General features: G+C 41.1%; 1 protein-coding gene across 1 annotated transcript in view; it reads left to right on the top strand.

Moving 5' to 3' along the window:
* The first annotated feature begins 2,476 nt into the window (after window positions 1–2,476).
* PPP1R17 (protein phosphatase 1 regulatory subunit 17) overlaps window positions 2,477–21,064 on the top strand; it is a 30,897-nt gene continuing 12,309 nt past the window's right edge. Inside the window, exons 1-4 of the mRNA XM_043979089.1 lie at window positions 2,477–2,532; window positions 9,994–10,095; window positions 17,237–17,389; window positions 18,434–18,586. Of these exons, the coding sequence (XP_043835024.1) occupies window positions 10,014–10,095; window positions 17,237–17,389; window positions 18,434–18,586 (388 nt within the window). The 5' untranslated portion in view covers window positions 2,477–2,532; window positions 9,994–10,013. The remainder of the gene's footprint in view (window positions 2,533–9,993; window positions 10,096–17,236; window positions 17,390–18,433; window positions 18,587–21,064) is intronic.

Genomic DNA, 21,064 nt, shown 5'->3' with positions numbered 1-21,064 from the left:
TACCGCACGCTTGGTTCCAGAAGACGCTGGTGCTTCAGCCAAGTCAGAAGCACTGGGGCAAATTCCTCTTGTGGGTGTTTGGTGTGTCAGCCCAATTGCAGGGTTAGGCTTTATTCATGGCCCAGCATGGCCCCCTGAAATCTATCTATAGCTGGAGAAAATTCTCAGCCAATATTTTTGTGTGTTTTTCTGCCCCAAGGGTTCTTTTATTGCTATTTTTGGGGTGATTGTATCAAGAGCCCTGTGGGTTTAATGTCTTTCTTCTGCCATCTTGGCTCCACCTCCCCGCCCCCCCCATCCCTTTTTGACGTTTTCTTGGCAAAGATACTGGAGTGGTTTGCCATTACTTTCTCCAGTTTCTTTTACAGTTAAGGAAACTGAAGGAGACAGAGGTTAAGTGACTTGTCCAGGGTCACCTAGCTAGTAAGTATCTGAGGCTGCATTTGAACTCAGTTCTTCCTGACTCTAGGACTGGCATTCTATCCACTGTGCCACCTAACAATGAAGTACTACAGATTAATGTTCAAACACATTTCCTTAAAAGCCTATTGTAAACTGTGATCAGAACTGAAGCAAAAAGCCAAATGATCCACATACTATGGGAACACTTCCCAAGAGCCAGTCACAGACTCCTTACCATGAATTTCACAAGCAAAGGGTCAGAGAGCTCTGTCTCCCTGTGCTCAGCCATTCCCTGGAACTCTCCAAGGTATGCCTTTACATCACCATCTGCCATTGAGGTCAGCTTTTTATCTGCTTACTTTAACTACAAAGCCTTCTGCTAGAAAATAATGGGAAGACCAGGATTTAGGGGAAGAGTGACCTCCCATCCACAGAGAAAACATAAGATTTGTGTCCTTCCTACTGTGAAAATGTTACCCTTTCAGTGCTAGGGAAAGTCAGAAATGAATATGGATTATCCTTCAGCAAATGAAGAAGAGGTGAGAAGATACACTACCCCATTCTTGGCTGAGGTGGGCCAGGCTGTGGGTGTTGGTCATTGCATATACCCTCAGATGCAGTTAAAAGTCTATTTACTGGGGGCAGCTAGGTGGCACAGTGGATAAAGCACTGGCCCTGGATTCAGGAGGACCTGAGTTCAAATCTGGCCTCAGACACTTGACACTTACTAGCTGTGTGACCCTGGACAAGTCACTTAACCCTCATTGCCCTGCCCCCCAAAAAGTCCATTTACTAAATTACTTTTCTCCCACTCTCTTTTTTGTTCTTTGCTATGAGGGGTGGCTTGCCAAGGAGGAGAGAGAAGGGGAAGAATCTATTTGGAAATTAAGGTGATGTTAAAATCAACATACACAAGTATATTTAGAATGTAAAACATACTTTGTGCTGTGCTAAGCTCCAGAGTTTCAAAGACAAAAAGGAAGCAGTCCTGTCTTCATGGAGCTTACTTTCTACTGGAGGGAAACCATGCATGGACACAGAAATAAGTCAATATAAAAAAAAGCTGCAAAGTAATTTCCAGATGGGGAGAAGACCCTAAAAATTGAAAATCACAAGAGGTTCTTGAATGAGTTGCCACTTGCACTTCAAATCCCACCTTCTGCTGCACCACCTTCCCAGTCCTCTCCAGCGCTAAGTCCCTTCCCTCAGAATCTGCCTTCCATTTGCACTGTGTGCATTCCTTAGAGATATAGTTTTGTGGGTTGAATGTGCATTGTAGGCGATCTAGGAAGGGAGCTATAAGGGAGTGTACTCCAGGTGAGAAGACAGCTTATACCAAAACACAGGGAGGGAGGAACAGGAGGGACAGTGACATGTATTAGAAATGGGAAGCAGAACATGTTAGCTTGCAGAGTGTGTGTGTGTGTGTGTGTGATTAATGTGTCCTTGGCCTATGATGTAAAGATGGTAACTTATTAAAATTATATTATTTATATTAATATTATAATATATCTACATATATTGTACGTTATAACATTATGTCCATGATGTATGTATATTGTATTATATTTCTACATTATAATTACATTAATTTTGTTCATAGCTATATCAATATTCATTTTCTTCTTATTATTATTTTTTAATAAGGTGCCATCATCCTTTCAGAATAGATGACAGCCTCATCTCCTTTCAACCCCTTCAGTCCTCAGGACAACTGGGCTGGAGGTAGAATCCAAGAAACTTTAAATGATGCTTCTCCCTGAGCTTTGTTGATGTATTTGAAGAATATCTTCCCCATGGGACTCAGGGAAGGGGATCTATTCTCTTTGCAACATGTTCTATTCTGCCTCCCCCACCACAGCTCCAATCACTAGAAGGGCAGCCCCCAAACCATTGTAAACAGCTAGTGTGTGAGCAGGGGTAAGGTCAGTTTCTTCTACTTCCCCGCCCTGGTCCCTCAGCCCCTCAGCAGATTGCTACTGAAACCTAGTATCCCCATGGCAACAGCTGGGGCTGCTCCCTAGATAAGGCAGCAGGAGCCCAGGGTGGCCACAGCATCCAGAGAGGGGCCAGGCTCAGCCAGCTCTGCCTCCTTCCCTCTGCCTCTCCACCCAGCCCCAGTACTGCTTGGTAAGTACCAGTAATTTTTCATTCAGCAACTTTCATAGTGGAGAAAAGCATTGTTTGCTTGAGTCACTGGTTCTGCTTTACAAGGAATATTGAGATCTGGTAGCAGCCCAAATGTTTCCTTGGGTGCGATGCTAGGATAGAGGTGGGACAAGGGGCTGATCCACTCTAAAGAGGCTTCTTTTTTCTGAAATTATTTTATTTATTCATTTATTTGTTTGGGGTGTTTTGTGCAATATGTCATCCTAAAGGGAAGTGGAGGGAGACAGCCATGGCTTTTGGTGGGACAGTGTCCAAAGGTCCAAGTGCATAGAGTAGAAGGGCTTTTCTAACCAGTCTACTAGCCAGGAGGAAATGAAGGATTATCCATCTGCTCATAAGAAATCAAACCACCCTATTCCTTACTTTTGGGGAGATTGTTCCAGATAAACCATGAATTTTCAAGTTACAAAATGAACAAACTTTTCTTATTTTAAGCTAGAAGTTTCATTGGTGCCCAATCTTCAATGTGGCACAATAAGTAGAGCTGTACTTGAGCCATTAAGACAGTATGAAGTTTAGGAGAGATATTCTTTTTAAGCTAATACATAAACCCATGCTTAAATTACCTTGGAGGAAAGGAAAATATTAAAACCAATGAGAAAATAATGTTCGACTCAGTGATATCATTTTTATCATAGAATCTCCTAGTAAAGAGGGACCTCTCAGGGGCCAGACTAAGTGCAGGTATTTCTATGCAGCCCTTTAGAATTTACTAGGGACTTAGCCTGGATTAGTTTTTGTGATCCTCACACTAATACCTCAAGGTAGGCAATACAGAAAAAACCATCCCCATTTTATAAACCAGGAAACAGGAACTCAGAGATTTTGAGTGGTTTGTCCATAATCACACTGCTAGAGATTTTAAGTGGCACTCGAACCCAGATCTCTCTGCATTCTGAATCCAGTTTTCTTTCTTCTCCACTTCACTTCAACTAGGTGAGCCCATGCCTGACCAGTAATTGCATTCACAGTAGCCCCAGTAAGTGGCCACCCAGGGTGATGTGGTACTAGGTTTGGAGGACATGAGTCTCCTCCATTTGCTCCCTGTGTGACAATAGGCAGGTTCTTAGACTTATGAGGCTTCAGTTTTTTCATATGTAAAATAAAAGCTCAGTTCAGCTGGTGTCTAAGCTCCCATTCAGTTCTCTGGACCCTCTGTCCTGGGTTCAGTGCCTGGCTCTGCTTTGACCCCTTAGACAAGTTACTTTACCTCTCAAGGTCATCTTGGAATTAATGACCCATGAGGATGCTTCCATCTCCATATCTATAACTCTGTGAAACTCTGTGGAAGATTTCTGTGCTTGCTAGGAATCATTTCAGTTCCACAAAGTCACTCTGCTTATTTTAAATCCTTCAGTCTTAATCTTTTTCTTAATCTTAGTCCCATCCACATTCTCTTACAATGTCTCCACAAATGTATACACAAGAGATGAGTATATAATCTTTTCAGAAGGAATGTTATTATAATAACATTTTTATTAATTATGTTATATCATCCATAATGTTTTACATGTTATAGTATATTATACAATACATACTGTTATAATATAGCATGCATATTACACTATATATTATATTAAGTATATAATAAATATAATTAAATTAATAAATAATAATAAATAATAAATAAATTAAAATAATAAATAAATAAATAAATTATATTTATACTACATTAATTTTGCTAATGGCCATAGTAATATTATGTCTACATTATTATTTTTCTTATTATTATTAGTCATCATTCCTTCTGAAGAGATGGCATGCTCATCTCTTGTCAACCACTTTCCAAATGTGTACAGTTGGTCACAATGGAGACATTGTGAGAGAATGTGGGAATAATAACAATAAGAACATATCTAGCTCTTTTGAGTTTGAAAAAGACTTTACATAAATTATCACATTTGATTCTCACAACAGCCTTGCGAAGTAGGTATAATAATAATTAGCATTTTTAAAATGAGGAAACTTAGGCTCAGTAAGGTGAATTCACTTCCCCAGGCTCACACAGCTAGTAAGTACCTGAAACAGTGTTTAAAATCAGCTCTCCCTGACTCAGAGTCCAATACTCTGGCTACTGAACCACCTGGCTGCCTAAGGCAGAATTCATTTTCTCTTGACTGTTCATTGATGAAGTGTGTAATGTATACAGACAGCTGTTTTCCTATTACTAAAGAAAGATCGAGTCTCTTTCTGTCAAACTGTGTTTGTCAGTTAGAAAGGAGCATCTATCAAAGAAACCCCCAGTTATCACGACTCTCAGCATTAGCTGGAACTGAGTAATTTCTTGGTCAAACAGGACCACTTACCATTCATTTTTTTGAGAAATAAGAAATTGAACTGATTTGTAGCTCAAGCTAAGTCTTTTTAATGGATTGCTCTTCTGTCCTGACAGAAATTTGAGACTTATGACTCTCATACGACACCATGCCTACTCTTTCCAAATCCTAGAACATACTTCAAAACTCCTGTTTCATGGCAGGCTTTTAACAGCTCCACCTGTAAGGAGGAGACTTAAAATGACTGTAAGTGTTTCTCTGGTTGAGAGGTTAATACCCATCTATGGGAGTTCTACAAACTGGGTGGAGTCTGCTTGGGTTAGAGACATGACACAAAGGGTTGACAAGTACTGCACTAGAAAATGCCACCCAGGAAACGGTATTGATTGTATACATCTGTCCGTGTAATTGTCATCTGCAATTTTTATTTCTATTACATTTAACATTTAATTATAAATACTTCATTCTGAAATATTTCAATCTAAGTAATTTATATGAAACAGTAAGATACAAAGTCAAATTCAACAGCATTTCTAGATGTAGCAATAACAAAATCCAGGAGAAAATAACAGAGATCGAAACATTCCAAACAACTACAAAATGCACCAAATATCTGGGAGCTGATCTACCGCAGCACAATCAAACCCTGCACAGACACGATTAGACAATGTTCCCTAAAACTGACAAATAAAATAACTAGCATTTCGATAGCATTTTAAGGTTTGCAAAGCACTGTGTCCTAGCTCAGCTGATCTTTATAGCTCTGTAAGATGTTTTCACAGATGAGGCACACAAAGATTCCGTGACTTGCACAGAGTCGCACGAAGAATATGTCTGAGGCAGAATTTAAATCTAGGTCTTCCTGACTCTCAGGAGAGCTCTCTGTCCACTACACCATGCTGCCTTTCACATCAAAATACTTAATAAAAGCTTATTGAATTAACACAAAGACTTTGTGGATCTGTTGTTCAATATGAAGGTGAAAATTGGGAACATTTAATCAACTATCCAAATGCTGCCATGTTTCTAAGTATTCATATATGTGGCAGGGTGCAATCAGGCTATAAATCAGGGCTTGGATTTTTATCCACTTTTCAGATATCTGCTCAGCAGAGTGGAGACAATTCCAGAATGTTTGATTTCACTTCTAGGCAGAACGAGGAATGAACACCTACCTACTAGGGGAAATTGGCTTTACTTTGGGTTTCTCATTTCCAGAGAGAAGGAAAGCACAGTCCATTTCTGCTCTGAACCCTAAGTTCACAATATGAGCTAGAAGGGACCTCAGAGGCCATCACATGCTGACCCTTCATTTGCATAGAAGTAGACTGAGGCTCAGAGAGGTTAAGGGGCTTCTTTTTAGAATCATAGAGTTAGAGCTAGAGGGGACCTCAGAGACCACTCACACTTTATAGCTGAAGAAACTGAGGCCCACAAAGGTAAAGTGACTTAATTTCTAAGGTCACACAAGCAGTAAATGTGAAAACTGGGACTTGAGCCTGGAGTGTTTGACCCAAAGGCTCTACTCTTTCCAGTATACCACAATGCTTCTCATCATTCTTCCCATCCTACCAACCAATCACCCAACAACCATGTTTTAAGATGCTACTGTTGGGGGCAGCTAGGTGGTGCAGTGGATAAAGCACCGGCCCCAGATTCAAGAGGACCTGATTTCAAGTTTGGCTTCAGACACTTGACAGTTACTAGCTGTGTGACCCTGGGCAAGTCACTTAACACTCATTGATTTGAAAAAAAAGATGCTACTAGTGACTTCCCTAGGTGGGCTAGCTCATCTCTGGGTCCCAGCATTGGGTGTCTTTTGGATCCCTTGGGTCAGGAAGAGTTTATTTATAGGAAATGGTGGCCTGAAGTGAAACCTGTTGGAGTAATTGGGACTTATGGGCTGGCTAAGGGTGACTGTCAAAGCCAGGCTTGGGGGGGGGGAATGAATAATGATACCATCTGTTCTACAATGATCTCATAGGCCTCTCATCTCATGGGGGATACTCAGCTTTTCTAAGGGCCTGCAATAAACTTCACCAGGCTGCTAGGATTCTGTTTGTTTGTCATGACCCCATGTGGGGTTACATAGCTAAATGTGGGAACTGCGAAACATTTGGCAACAGTAAAAGGTTATGTATAACTATTTTATATACCTATATACCTGGGGTCATGTAAAGATTTATTGGGCAAAAAGGGTTTGAGAATGGAAAAAGTTTAAGAAGCCCTCATCTAGATTTCAGTGACCCAGGAACTTTGGGACAGGCTGTGGTCCTTAAAGGACAAGCCCTGGGGTCACTTTGTTTCCAAAAACTGCTCTTCAGTGACCTGGGCTTTCATGGGGTGGGCTCCTTCACTGCCCAGGCAGAGCACAACCTCTATGATATGGTAGGAAAGCTGTAATAGATGTTGGCTAGGGCTGAAACAACCATCCCTCATCCCATGGCTGACCTAGAGCTAAAGGTCTCTGGTTTTAGATAGGCTGAACTTGAAGGACAGCCCTGTCACTGGGCTTGTACCCAAGACCCTCCAGCTAGGTAGGACCCTCTGAGTTTGTGGTCCTCTGAGCTAGCATCACTAGCAGACCACAAGGAGGTGCCATGTGGAGGAGGGCTGTCCTCCATCCTTCATCATTCCTCTCCAAGTGAATTTGTAAGAGTAGCAGCCCCTGACGTCAGCCCTGGGAAAGTAACAAGAGCCAAATCTGGACCAACTGCATGTCAGCTTTCCCTAGTTCTCCACCGATGTGTTTCTAATTCAATCTCATGAACACCCCCTGGGCTTCCTCTGTGAGTACACAGACCACTGCTAAAAACATGGAAAGACTAGAGTTGGGGGCTCAGGAAAATTCAGGTAAGAGACTATATCACAATATTCAGGACTAGCAGAAGCCTATGGGTCACCTCACCTTACAGATGAGAAAAGATCTAGAAAGAGCCAGTTCTCAAGTCCATATTACACTCAGAGCTGGAAGGAATGTCAGGGGACTTTTAGTCCAATGCTCTTATTTTACAATTGAGGAAACAAAGACCCAGGCGGTGAAGTAGCCGTGGTCACACAGATTATAAGTAGGGAAGCCATGGAGAAAAGTTGAGAAAATGTGTCTCTCTCCCCTTTTTACAAAGGTAGAAAAGTTCAGGTGTGGACTATTGGAGAACCAGGAGGCCCCACAGTATACAGAGCACTGGACCTCAAGTCAGGAAGAACTGAGTTCAAATTTAGCCACAAACACTAGCTCTGTGACACTGGGCAAGTCACCTTACCTCTTTTTGTCTCAGTTTCCTCATCTGTAAAATGGGAATGGCAATAATAGCACCTACTTCCCAGGATTTTTTAATGAGGATCAAATGTGATAACTGTAAAGTACTTGACATAGTAAACACTATATAAATGCCAATTATTTTTAGTGTTATTCTGATTGCATATATTGTAAGATGCAAGTGACATGTTGTTTGGCTTGTTAGGTTGAAGATTTTGATTTTGTACCTTAATTTTTTTCTATTTCTTTTTTTTTTTAAAGTCTTTGATTTAAGGGATGGTTCCGAGGGTAGAGGAGGGAAGCCTATATTCAAAAATGGAAGTGAAGTAGAAAAAAACATAGACTTCTTGGTTTTAAAATAGTGGAATCAAACTTTAAACTGAAGTTTTCTGAACCAAAATGCAGTCCTTGATCTCCTCAACCATGCATGCTGGGGGAGAGAAAATGAAACTTCTGGTTTTAATAGTGACACAGACGTTCCAGGCCCCAAAGAATCCAGCCTCTGAAGTGTCCAGGAACTTGTTTCTTCCTCTGAAACACAGGCATAGTAAGAGATGATCTGTGTTTGAGATGCTCTTCTCATTCCAGCCTGGGATCCTGGGAGGCAGGTCTAGGTATGCACTTGAACAAGCTCATAGGACTCTCAATTGTTAAATGTTCAGGAGGATATTTATAAATGATACAAATCAGGGCATGATTTATGGCTTCGATGATTGTCTAGATTCAAGATAGTGATAGATAAAATATCAATTATGTCAATTAAACATAAAAGGCATCACTTTCTTTGGAGAAGCAGTCATTAAACATTGATCAGCATAAAAAGGTAGGGGCTATAGGTATTATCCCCATTTTATTCATGAGAAAATTGAGGCTCAGAGACATAAAGTTGGAAGGATCAATGAGATAATGTGTATTAAGTGCTTAGAACAGTGACTGCACATAGTAGGTGCTATATAAATGTTAGCTTTCATCACCTTCATCCTTGCCAGAAACAGGAATGAAACGACTCCAAGTCTAGCACTTTCTCCATTCACTATCAAGTCTATGTGTGTATATGTGTGTCCTTCAATCAAAAGACATCAATAAATTAAAGAGGGAGATTCCACAAGGCATTTAGTCACTCAACAAGGATTTATAGACACTTACTCTGTTCCAGGTACTGTAGAAAAGGCTGAGGTTAAGCATTCACAGGGAGCCCAGTCCATTGGTTATATTCCTCCCTTTCTCTCTGTCTCTCTGTCTCTCTGTCTCTCTGTCTCTGTCTCTGTCTCTCTCTCTCTCTCTCTCTCTCTGTCTCTGTCTCTCTGTCTCTCTCTGTCTCTGTCTCTGTCTCTCTCTCTCTCTCTCACACACACACACACACACACACACACACCACCATCTTGAGTGTAGAGAGGCATTGTGCCTTGGTAGCAAGAAGATATATGAGGAACTTCAGGGATCACTGGGAGAAAGGCAGTGTGGTAAATGGACTTAGTCTTGAATTTGGAATCAGTAAACTCGGGCCCAAATTCCAGCTCTGATGAATGTGAAGATCAAATGAGATGGCATGTGCAACATCAAGTTTTCAATCTTATGCTGCCATATAAATGTCCTTCTTCCCTGTGTGACTTCTGGGCCTCAGCTGTCGAACAAAGCTGGGGGAAGACCAGAGGACCACCAAGATCTTTCCCAGTTCTAAATCTCTTGTTCTATGTCACTTAAATTTTTGTGTCTTCCCTGCAATTTGGGGGGTGGGAGGGAGGGGGAAATAGGCATGGAGAATCCAGACCTATGAATTCCTTGCCATAGAGGACTCTGGGTAAGGGTGAGGAAGCTCATATAACGTTGGCTTACTAAATGTCTATTGAGTGGATTATTTAATGAGTGTTTCTCACTCTTCTGTAGCTTCGGATAACCTCCTTTCAATGATGTCCACTGAGCGGATCCAGTCATGCAAACTCCCAGAAGAAAGACTGGACAAGCGAGACACACACAGCAACCACTTGGGTAAATATCATGGGGCTGATGTCAGGGGCCACTGTGGGAATCAGAAGTCTCTTCTCCAGCAATAAATGCTGCCCATTGGCAGCTTTCAATGGAGAAAAAGTGAGGCCCTGTGAAACCTGATAGACTGCGCCTTCTGGTGACAGAGCCACTGCCAGATGGACAGACAAAAAGTATTTGCTCCTGCTGGGCTCAGCATGTAAATATTAGCTGAAGCTCTAGAGCGAAATTAATTAGAGACCAAAAAAAAAAAAGAACGAGGCATTGTTCTCCTCTCTGATCAGAAAAGAGTCACGGTCTCAGCATTTGTAAAGCAATAAACTGAATGTGGCATTATAGCCCGCTTCCAGTATTTACTTGTATGCATGCACCCCATGTGCGGTTTCAATAAAATATTTCAAATATCTCTTTTTGCCTATCAAGACAGAATTTTAAACAGTTTTTTTCAGCTTTATTGTCAATCTGTTTCCTTTCCAGAACTGACTTTTTGCATAACCTTTGTAATGAAAATACCAGAAGCATCTCGGTCTCTACCCATTTCTAAAAATGAGATGCTCCCACTTTTGATCGATGTGCCTCTTGCATATTCATAGTCCTTGTTTATGCTCCTCTTTGGTTATTACATGCCTCTGCCCCCTCCCCATTTGCCATCAAGATAGTTTATGTTCAGAGATTTCTCCAAAATTGGAAACCACAAAAGGCGCAATTTAAGTAAAAGTCAAAATTGAAGCAAAATCCAGGCTCTGGAAAAAGAACATGGAAGTAATGACTTAGGGGCCATATGGGTCAGTGCTCTCCATGAGGATCCACTGTTAGGATCATGGTTCAGATTGGTCTTGAGGACGTCATGTAGCAATGTTCATGAGAGACATACTATTGACTTCTTTGTAATAATTACAGAATCACAAATGAAAGTAGAAGGAAGCTCAGTGGCCAGCCAGTACAACCCTAATCAGAATCAGAATTTCTACCAGGTCATTCCTGACTCCAGTGAGGGGACACCCAGAGCCTTGCCAGGCAACCCTCTCTACTTTGGGATATTTCTAATTCTTAGTACCTTTTGGTTTCTGTTTCTGAGACCAAGTCTTTGTGTCTGTATGTGTGTCTGTTTTCCTCTCTGTCTGGGTCTCTGTCTCTCTCCTTCTCCCTTCTTTTGTCTCTGTCTCTCTATGACTCCTCTGTCTCTATCTCTTTGTCTCTGTCTCTTTCTGTCTCCCTCTCCCCACCATTCTCTCTGTCTCCTGTCTCTCCTTGTCTTTCTCTGTATCTCCCTCTCTGTCTCTCTTCTCTTTTTTCTCTTTCTGTCTCTTTCTCATTTTCTTTCTATCTATCTCTCTTCCTCTGTCTCTCTCTGTCTCTCCATCTCTCTCTCTCCCTCTCTCCCTCCATCTTTTCATATTCAACCCACTGCTCCCAGTTATCTGGGGCCAAACAGAACAAGCATAATCTCTCCTTCACAATCCCAAGTTCAAAAACTTTAAGCCGACTTTCATGCCTCTCCAGAGTCTTATCCAGTCTAAATATACCTGGTTTCTTCAGCCAGTCATCACATGACCTGCATTCAAGGCCCTTCATATCCTGGCTGTCCTCCTTGGCTGCTCCCTAGCTCATTGATGCCATTTTGAAACCATGGCACACAATGCTGCAGATGAGGTCTGATTAGATCTGGGGACTACAGCAGGACTACCTGTCACTCACCTATGTCTGAAAGCTCCTCCCCTTCTAAGGCAGCCACTTTTTTTTTTTTTTTTTGGTAGCTGCATCTCACTGCTGGCTCGGATAGAACCTTGTAGTCTACTTAAGCCTCCAGATCTTTTTTCTAAAACAATCACTATCTAACCATGACATCTACATCTTGGAGATATGGAGTTAGTTGTTTGGTACCCAAGTATAAGCCTTTTTATTTATCTCTACTCAGTTACCAATCCAGCTCAGTACTCTTGCCCACTGGTTCTCAAACCTTTTGGTCTCAAGACTCCTCTATACTCTTAAAAATTATTGAAGACCTCCCCCCAAAAGAGGATATTGATGAGGCTTATTATTTTTACAGTATAGCGTCTTTATTTTTTTATAGTTTTGGGTTCCTGTTTTTATCCCTCTTTCTCTGCCCCCCTCCCCACTCCCTGAAGTGGCAAACAATCAAATATGGGTTATACATGTATAATTATGTAAAATATTACCCTATTTGTCATTTTGTACAAAAAATACTTGATTAAAAGGAAAAAATGAAAGAAAGTGAATAATAGCATGCTTCAGTCTGTTCCATCAATATCAGTTCGTTCTTTGGAATCAAAAGTCCTTTGGGATTATCTTGGATCATTGTATTATTGTGAATAGTCAAGTTGTAAACTGTTCTTCATCAAACCATATTGCTGCCTCTGTGTACAGTGTTCTCTTGGTTCTGCTCATTTCACAATACATCAGTTCATACATGTCTTTCCAGGCCTTTCTGAAGTCATCCTGCTTGTCATTTCTTATAGCACAATAATATTCCATCACCATCATATACCACAGTTTGTTTAGCCATTTCCCCAATTGATGGGCATTCCTTTGATTTTCAGTTCTTAGCCACCACAAAAAAACCCTGCTATACATATTTTTGTACAAATAGGTCTTTTTGTCTTTTGGTGATATGTTTGCCATGTTAAAAATTAAAATATTGATATCATCATGAAACTAGTATCAAAGTCATGGGCTCCTTTGAAAGGGTCTCAGGATTCCCCAAACCAAGCTATGAGAACTACTATTCTAGCCTATGGTGTTCTATCTTTCTGTACTTTGACTCTATAATTCAGGGGGTTAGATATACATTTTGCTTTGGACCATTTGCAAATGGGATAAGCGTGATGTCTATGTTTTTATGTAACATAAAGATGTTATCAGTGGAGTCAATCACAGATCCCTGAGGTGCTCTACCAGAGACTTCTTTAGACTGTGGACTCCTTGCAAGAAGTTTTTTGCCTTTCTTTGTGTCTACAGCACTTAGCCTAGTGTCTGGTACTGGTAGGTACTTAATAAATGATTGTTTAATTAACATTGATGTTGAAGAATTCATGAAAACTTTTTGACCAATTCCAAACCCATGTCTCTTCATCATCTTCTCAAGAATAACATAATGCTCTTAATCAAAGGTTTGTGAAAACTCTATGTAACAGAAAAATAATGAGATTAGCCTGTCATGCCTTACTCTTGATTAAGCCATCCATGCTGGAACCCTGGAATCTCTGTTTCCCTTTCTACACGTTCACCAACTATCTCTCTAATGATCTGCTCTATAATTTTCTCTCTGTTGACTCCTTGTCTGCCTACATTCATTCTCAGGTCTAGGATATCATTTTTAAAAGGCCAACCCTTGACTTTAACCACCCTCTCAAGCTCTATCAATCCTTCCCCAGTCTTCCCTTTCATTACAGGCCCTGACTTAAGGTTTTCTTCTCCTTACCCCCACTCATCAGCATTTTGCAATTCCACTCCTATCTCCCCAATTTTACTAGCTTTCTCTCTCTATGCGGTGGGTAACCAGTGACCTGTTAACCACCACTCCCACCACCCTTTGACCCATTCTCCCTGTGATCTTTATTTCTATGATATTTTATCTTGGGGATCCTGCCCATTGCTCTAGCCTGCCTAGATCTTTTTGGATCCTGCCTGTCATCCTGTGTGTACTCCCCAGCTAGGTAGGGTACAAAAAGATCCACATCCAGCTGTCCTTGCCAACTTCAGGACATCTGCAAATTTGGCATGCATGATATCTATGACCTCATTCAAGGCATTGATGAAAGCATTGAAAAACACAAGGCTAAGGATGTATCCCTGGAGCATTTCTCTGTAGACCTCTTCCCTCCATTCTTCTTCCTGATCCCTACTGAACAGAGTTTACATCATTCCATTAATAACTGTACTTTGGGTTAGGTCATTCAACCAGTTCCATAGCCATCTAAATATATTGTTGTCTAGCCCACTTTTCTCCATCTTGTCCACAATAGTATCATGAGAGACTTCATCATTTGCCTTTCTGAAAGCATCTGTCACATGCTCTCCTCACTGCCCTCCCTCCCTAATCAATTCTGCACATAGCTGCCAAGCTATTCTTCCTAATGCACTTGTCTGACCATCACCCTCTACTGCTCAACAGTTTTTAATGGCTCCCCAATGCTTAAGAAATGAAATACAAACTTGTTAGTCCGGCCTTCAAGGTTGCCCCCATTCTACCTCTAAGCCTTAGCCCCTTTATTTCACAGGAGGCCCCATTGTACACTTAAATTGTGGCCACACTGGTCTCCCAGTTACTCCCTAATATCACCCTTCTTTCTTCTTCCTCCACGTATTTACTCAGGAATTCTCCCCCACCTCATCTTTACCTGAAGAAACCCCCGCACTTTCTGGCAGGTCCAGTTGAAGTTCAACTTTCTGAGTAATGACAAAAGTCATCACTCCCTCCTCAAATTTCCTTGAGCTCTTTACCCCACTTCTCCCCTCACCTATATTACATATTGATTCAAATACAGTTTTTGTGGGGTTTTTTGTTTTGTTTTTTGGTGGGGAAATGGGGGTTAAGTGACTTGCCCAGGGTCACACAGCTCATAAGTGTCAAATGTCTGAGGCCGGATTTGAACTCAGGTACTCCTGAATCCAGGGCTGGTGCTCTATCCACTGTGCCACCTAGCTGCCCCTCAAATATAGTTTTATTCTCATTTTATGGAGTTAATACAATGTAACAATTAGAGAACCCTTCTCAGAACCCAGAAGCCCTGTGTGTAAATCCCACCTCTGAGAGTCAATTGACTAGCATTTATCAATCACCTACCATGTGCCAAGCACTATCTGTGTTCCCTTAGCCAAGTCATTTAAACTTTTGGTGCTCTAGGCAACTCCCGAATACCTTAAGTGACAGTGAATATACCCACCTCCATTAGTAGCCATAGTTTCTTCATCCTGGAGTTCAATCTATCAATGAAATCACAGGTTCCACTCCTGTCCCTACTTATTTTGTTCCTACTCTAAGTATCATTAGTTTTTAAACTCTTTGAAAAGAAAAAAAAATGCTGTATTCTCAGCATTGTGCATAGTACTCATAGCTCTATAGATTCCAATCTGGCAAGGACCCTAGATGTCAGAGTCATTTTACAAATGAGAAAACTGTGTCTCAAGAAAGTTGTGATTTGCCCAAATACTAAATGTCTCAGGCAGGATTTGAATCTATATCTCCCTGACTGTGTGTCCAGCATTTTATCTCTATATCTCCTAGATAAATTGGGTCTAGATAAACTTAAAGGGTATAGATTTGCAGAGAAGAGAGGGGACAGCATTCAGATTAGGGAAAATGCCTTGAATGGGGTACCAAGGCCCAGAAGGGTTAGGGTTAGGTTGGTGGACCTAAAAAGCGGGAAAGAGACAGGTTATCAAAGAAGGAAATTTCACAATAGAAAAGATGCTTTAGGAAGAGATTAATCTCACATTTGTGTGTAAGGTGGATTGATGGAAGCATCCGTGGAAACAGACTAGCTACACAGACAAGGCCCCCATGCTAGATGCCAAGTCTTTCACTCAAATATTAGCTCAGTGGAGCTCAAAAAAGGTCAATCACAGCAAGTCGAGAATTGATTTGTGACCACAATAGGTCATGAAACCATTAACTAGGACTTAGAAGACCACAATTTGAATCAGTGTAGGGAGGGAGTATTCACGCTGTGGAAATTTCATATTTGAGATACCAAGATTAAAAAACACACACACACACACAAGTCCAAGCAAACTGCTGATGCTGGTCATCTTAAATAACCTATCAAGTTAAGCCAGCTTAAAAATGGTGAGCTTTAATTTGGTGCCAGTTACTAACACCGTAATGAGACCTGATCCAGGACTCCATTTGTGGCCATGAAGGCTCCCTTTCTTTTGTGTCAGTTGTATGATTTTCTGGAGGCTCTATATGGTAGAGAAAACCTTATTGTGTTGTGTCCTTTAAGGTGAGTTAGGCTCTGGGCAGCTCCCCAATATCAGTTGTCTATGAATTGTGGGACTAGACTAGGTAAGGAGATATTGATTATTGCTTGTGAACCTGTGTCCTGAAGAAACTCTGTATAAACTCAACTGAGGCCTCATCTCATTTATAGTAAGGGTACACTAAGAAGGAATTATGATATGTAACAGGACAAAGTAGAGACAAACAAAACAATTAGTAGGTTATTTTAATAGTCCAAGCACAAAGTGGATCTGGGCTCAAAGGACCTGGGTTCAAATCTTGCCTTTGAAACTCACTACCTATGTATAGTGCTTGGTACATATAGTGCTTAATAATTTTTTTTTTTTTTTTAGTGAGGCATTTGTGGTTAAGTGACTTGCCCAGAGTCACACAGCTAGTAAGTGTTAAGTGTCTGATGCCAGATTTGAACTCAGGTACTCCTGACTCCAGGGCCAGTGCTCTATCCACTGCACCACCTAGCTGCCCCTAAGTGCTTAATAAATTCTTGACGATTAATTCTGGGAAACTCCAATTCTCTAGGCCTCTGTTTCCATATATGTGAAGTGAGAGTTTTTACCTATATAAACTAAGAAACAGGATTTAATGACTGGTTGTTTGAGGTATGAATTAGGAAAAAATTACACTTTATATATTTGCCTTATATATTGCATAAGATAATTTTATATTTTATGTCTTATATAAGGTAATTTTTTTAAAAATTCTTCATTTAAATACAAAAAGTAAAATAACATTTTCTATATTCACAGTAAGACAAAAAAGGTGATTATATATGAGAATATGAATCTCAAATACTTTTTTAAAACTGTGACACATTTACCTTGTAACTTTCAAAACTGTCCTGCTCATCTGTGTTTCCTTCTAAATGAATTTTAGTAGCAAGAAAAATGCAGAGTGTTCAGGTGCCCTTAGGGCTACCGCAAGAGAAGGCAGAGAGTGACTATAAATACTGGAAACCATTCTGTCATCATGTATTTAATTACAGCTTAAATTGCATCTTCTGATCATATACTTTTTGCACCCTTCCTTCTCCTTCTCCCTCCACCCCCCAAAAACCAAACCCAAAAACAATCTAAAAGAGATTTTCTGTCTCATATAGCCAATTTTCACTTTGTGACCAGGGTCTTACAGGATTCCATTTTTACCTTCCTTTGTCAAATGCAGATGATATTTCGGAGCAGTTCATTATGAGTTGTGACATTAAAAGGAAGCCAAGGAAGGGAAAAGCCATTCAGGGAGGCCCAAACCCCGACTTGGAGCAAAAAAAGCCAAGGAGAAAAGATGCACCTGCACTGCACATTCCTCCATTTATGACAGGTGACTCAATACTGTCGGTTGTTCAGTCTATAAAATGGGGCCAACTTGATGCTAGGGAAAACAGTCTTGGGTTTTCAGTTCTGGTGAGTGTGGGCACTAAGTGGATATTGGGGAAGGGGAAAGGAAGCATAGAAAGTATGAGCTTCGGGGGCAGCTTGATGTCTTGAGTCAGGCTGTAGGAGCGAGAAGTACTTCTGGGACTGGAATGGAGGGAAAGGGCTGGAGTGAAGTTCAAGGACTTGTGTAGCCAAGTCCTTGTAGATTTTGAGCTAAAGGGGACCTTCAAGGTCAGCCCCAGCTCTATCACTTCAGAGATAAGGAAATCAAATGTTAAGTGATTAAGCCAGAAAGTAAGAGGTAAGATTCAAACAATTCATTCTGACTAAAGTCTGGGACTCTATCCATGATACCATTCTGCATAATACATTGGAAATCATGCTGAATCTAGGTCTGAGGACATGAATTTGAATCCTGACTCGGCCTCTGTGACCTTAATTAAGACACTTAACCTCCATTTTCTCATCTACAAAATGCAAGTATTGAGCAGGATCAAAGGATCTTTGCTTTTTGTGAGTTAAGGATCCCTTTTACAAATTAGTGAATCCTATGTAACCTTTCTCAGAATAATATTTTAAAGTTCATAAACTAAATGCTTAAGATTATAAAGGAAAAAAATTAGATTGAGATACTGTGATCAAAATTACATTAAAAAAATTAATTCCCAGACCTGGAGTTAAGAACACCTGAGCTGGAGAGTCTTGGTTTCCTTCTATGTCTGCATCTCTGCATCTGAAATCTTATTCCTGAGTATTTGCTTGTGTGTGTGTGTGTGTGTGTGTGTGTGTGTGTGTGTGTGTGTGTGTTTGAGGGAGGGGAAGAGAAAAAGACAGAGACAGAGCAGAGACACAAAGAGAGTATATCTGAAATCTGCTTTGGGAGACCATCAAGACCACACTCTGAGTCTGAGATAGATCCTAAGATATTTTGCATGATACTATGTAGGTGTTTGACCGTTTCTCCTTGTCTTCTCCCTGGCCCATGCAGGTGTTCTTTCTGAGCATTTATCAAAAAGATGTGACATCAAAGAGAACCCACCAAAGGGCAAACTGAGTCCAGCTCTTCATAACAGTGACCTAGAGCAGAAAAAGCCAAGGAGAAAGGACACACCTGCTCTACACATGTCACCTTTTGCAGCAGGTAAAAGAGTGGGGGCAGGGCATTGGAAAGGTGAAAACCACCACCTAGTCAACAATTTCACCATCTGGAGGGGACAGAGACACTGCCTTCACCTAGGGCTGCCAGGGCAGAAACCAGGGCTGATGCCTACAACAGGCTTTGGACTCCTTGTTTATTTGTGATGGACAGCAACCTGGTTCTGCCTTTATCTCAGTTTTTACATGGCTTTGGCTAAAATCAACTAGTATCTTCTCATGTTGTAGAAATGCAGGCACTTGTAAAGCTGCTTTTGAAAAAAATCCAGTTTCTATATTATATAGGTATGTATACTCACTTATGTATATGTATACATATATACACACGCGTACACATACATATACATGCATGTCTATATATACACATATGTAAATATTCATAAGCAGCTCTACAGTGTCCACCTTCCTATAATATGAGAAGACAATACTTTTAAGATGTATGTGTATATGCATGTTGACTCTATATATGTATGCACACATACACACTGTTGTTATTGTTCAGTCATTTTTCAGTCATGCCCTACTCTTCATGACCCCATCTGGAGTTTTCTTGGCAGAGATACTGGAGTGGTTTGCCATTTCCTTCTCTAGCTGACTTTACAGATGAGAAACTGAGACAGACAGGGTTAAGTGACTTGCCCAGGGTCACGCATCCAGTAAGTGTCTGAGGCTGCATTTGAACTCAGGTCTTCCTGACTCCAGACCCTATCTACTGTAGCACCATAGCTGTCCCACATATGCTATTCCTTCTGGCACATATATAATGTTTTGAGGTTTACCAGTGAGTTACATGAATTATTTTTGTTTGACCTTTTTACACATTATATCACTATCTGGTATGATGACAACCAATCAAACCTGCCAAGGTACAGGCAGCTGACTCTCCCAAGATCCTCAGATGGCTTTCCCATATCCTGAAAGTGTTTATATCTGCATGTATGGTTTATAGCTGCACAGATTAGTGCCCCTGTCGACCAATAAATCTTTATTGATCCACGCATAATGCACTGTGCTAGATTCTGTTGGGAAAGAAAAGGCAGGGAAGCACAAACTTGTTTAGAGCAAGCAACACTCTTTCTATTCACCATGTAGTATATTCTTGGCCCTCATCTTCATCTCTACCTCAACATAACTTTGGATTCTGCCCTGGTACAGTAGCCCCTTATGGGTGAGCTTTCTCTTGCCCAATACCGGGCATCCATGATACCAGCCTTCCTCACATCATGCTGGGAGGGGAGGTGCCTAATCTTCCCCACCCCCATGTGTCCCCTTGATGTGCCTTCTTCCCTCACTAGAATGTCATCTCCTTGAAGGGAAAGAACTGTCTTGTTTGCTTATGTTTGTATCCTCAGCAGTTAGCAGTGACCAGCATGAAACAAATAATAAATGTGATCTATCCACTCTTCTCTCTGTCTCTGTCTGTCACTCTGTGTGTGTCTGTCTGTCTATCTGTCTGTCTCTGTCTCTGTCTCTCTGTCTATCTGTCTGTCTGTCTCTGTGTGTCTCTCTGTCTCTCTGTGCATCTCTCTTATCTTTGTCTCTCTGTCTTGTCTGTCTCTGTGTGTATCTCTGTCTATCTATCTGTCTGTCTCTGTGTGTGTCTCTGTCTGTCTATCTGTCTGTCTCTGTGTGTGTCTCTGTCTGTCTATCTGTCTGTCTCTGTCTCTGTCTCTCTGTCTGTCTGTCTCTGTATGTGTCTCCCTGTCTCTCTCTGTCTCTTTCTGTCTCTCTCTGTGTCTCTCTGTCCCTATCTCTCTCTGGAGTGATCGTAGGTTCTCTGTCAAGGGTTCAGTTTTAAGGACACTCAGTTAAATGACATTTCCCACCTAACTTAGCAATTCAGAACTGCACCAACAACAGTTGCAGTTTCACCTGCTCCCAGTACAGCATTTCATATACAAACCAAATGCAGAAAATTAATTCAGCTCAGAGGTCCATAGACATAGAGCTGGAAGGGTCCTTGTTCACCACAACCTCCTTCTTTTACGGATGAAGACTCGAAGGCTCAGAAAGATAAAGTGATTTGGTCAGGGTCCCAGAGACCCTCTCAGAGGGGGGATGGGAGCCCTGGTTTTCCCAGCCCTATCCACTATACAATACTGACCCCTCCCCCCAATTCAATCTAATTCAGTTCTATTCAAATATGGACTTTGCTATTCAGTTCAATGTTCTAAAAGCAGGTTGGCCCCTTTAATTCACTCCTGTAGCACTGAATGCCTACTTGAAATATCTGTTTCAATGTCTCCTGGAGAAATAGGGAAGTAAGGCCATTCCATTGCTTTAATTAAGTTATTTATCTATTCATTCATTTGTTTGTTTGTTTAATTAATTAATTTGGGTTTTTTTGGTGGGCAATGAGGGTTAGGTGACTTGCCCAGAGTCACACAGCTAGTAACTGTCAAGTGTCTGGGGGCCAAATTTAAATTCAGGTCCTCCTGACTCCAAGACTGCTGCTTTATCCACT

This window comes from Dromiciops gliroides, chromosome 1, assembly GCF_019393635.1.
Source record: "Dromiciops gliroides isolate mDroGli1 chromosome 1, mDroGli1.pri, whole genome shotgun sequence".
NCBI classification, from domain to species: Eukaryota; Metazoa; Chordata; class Mammalia; order Microbiotheria; family Microbiotheriidae; genus Dromiciops; species Dromiciops gliroides.
This window is presented reverse-complemented; position numbering and strand designations above follow the sequence as displayed.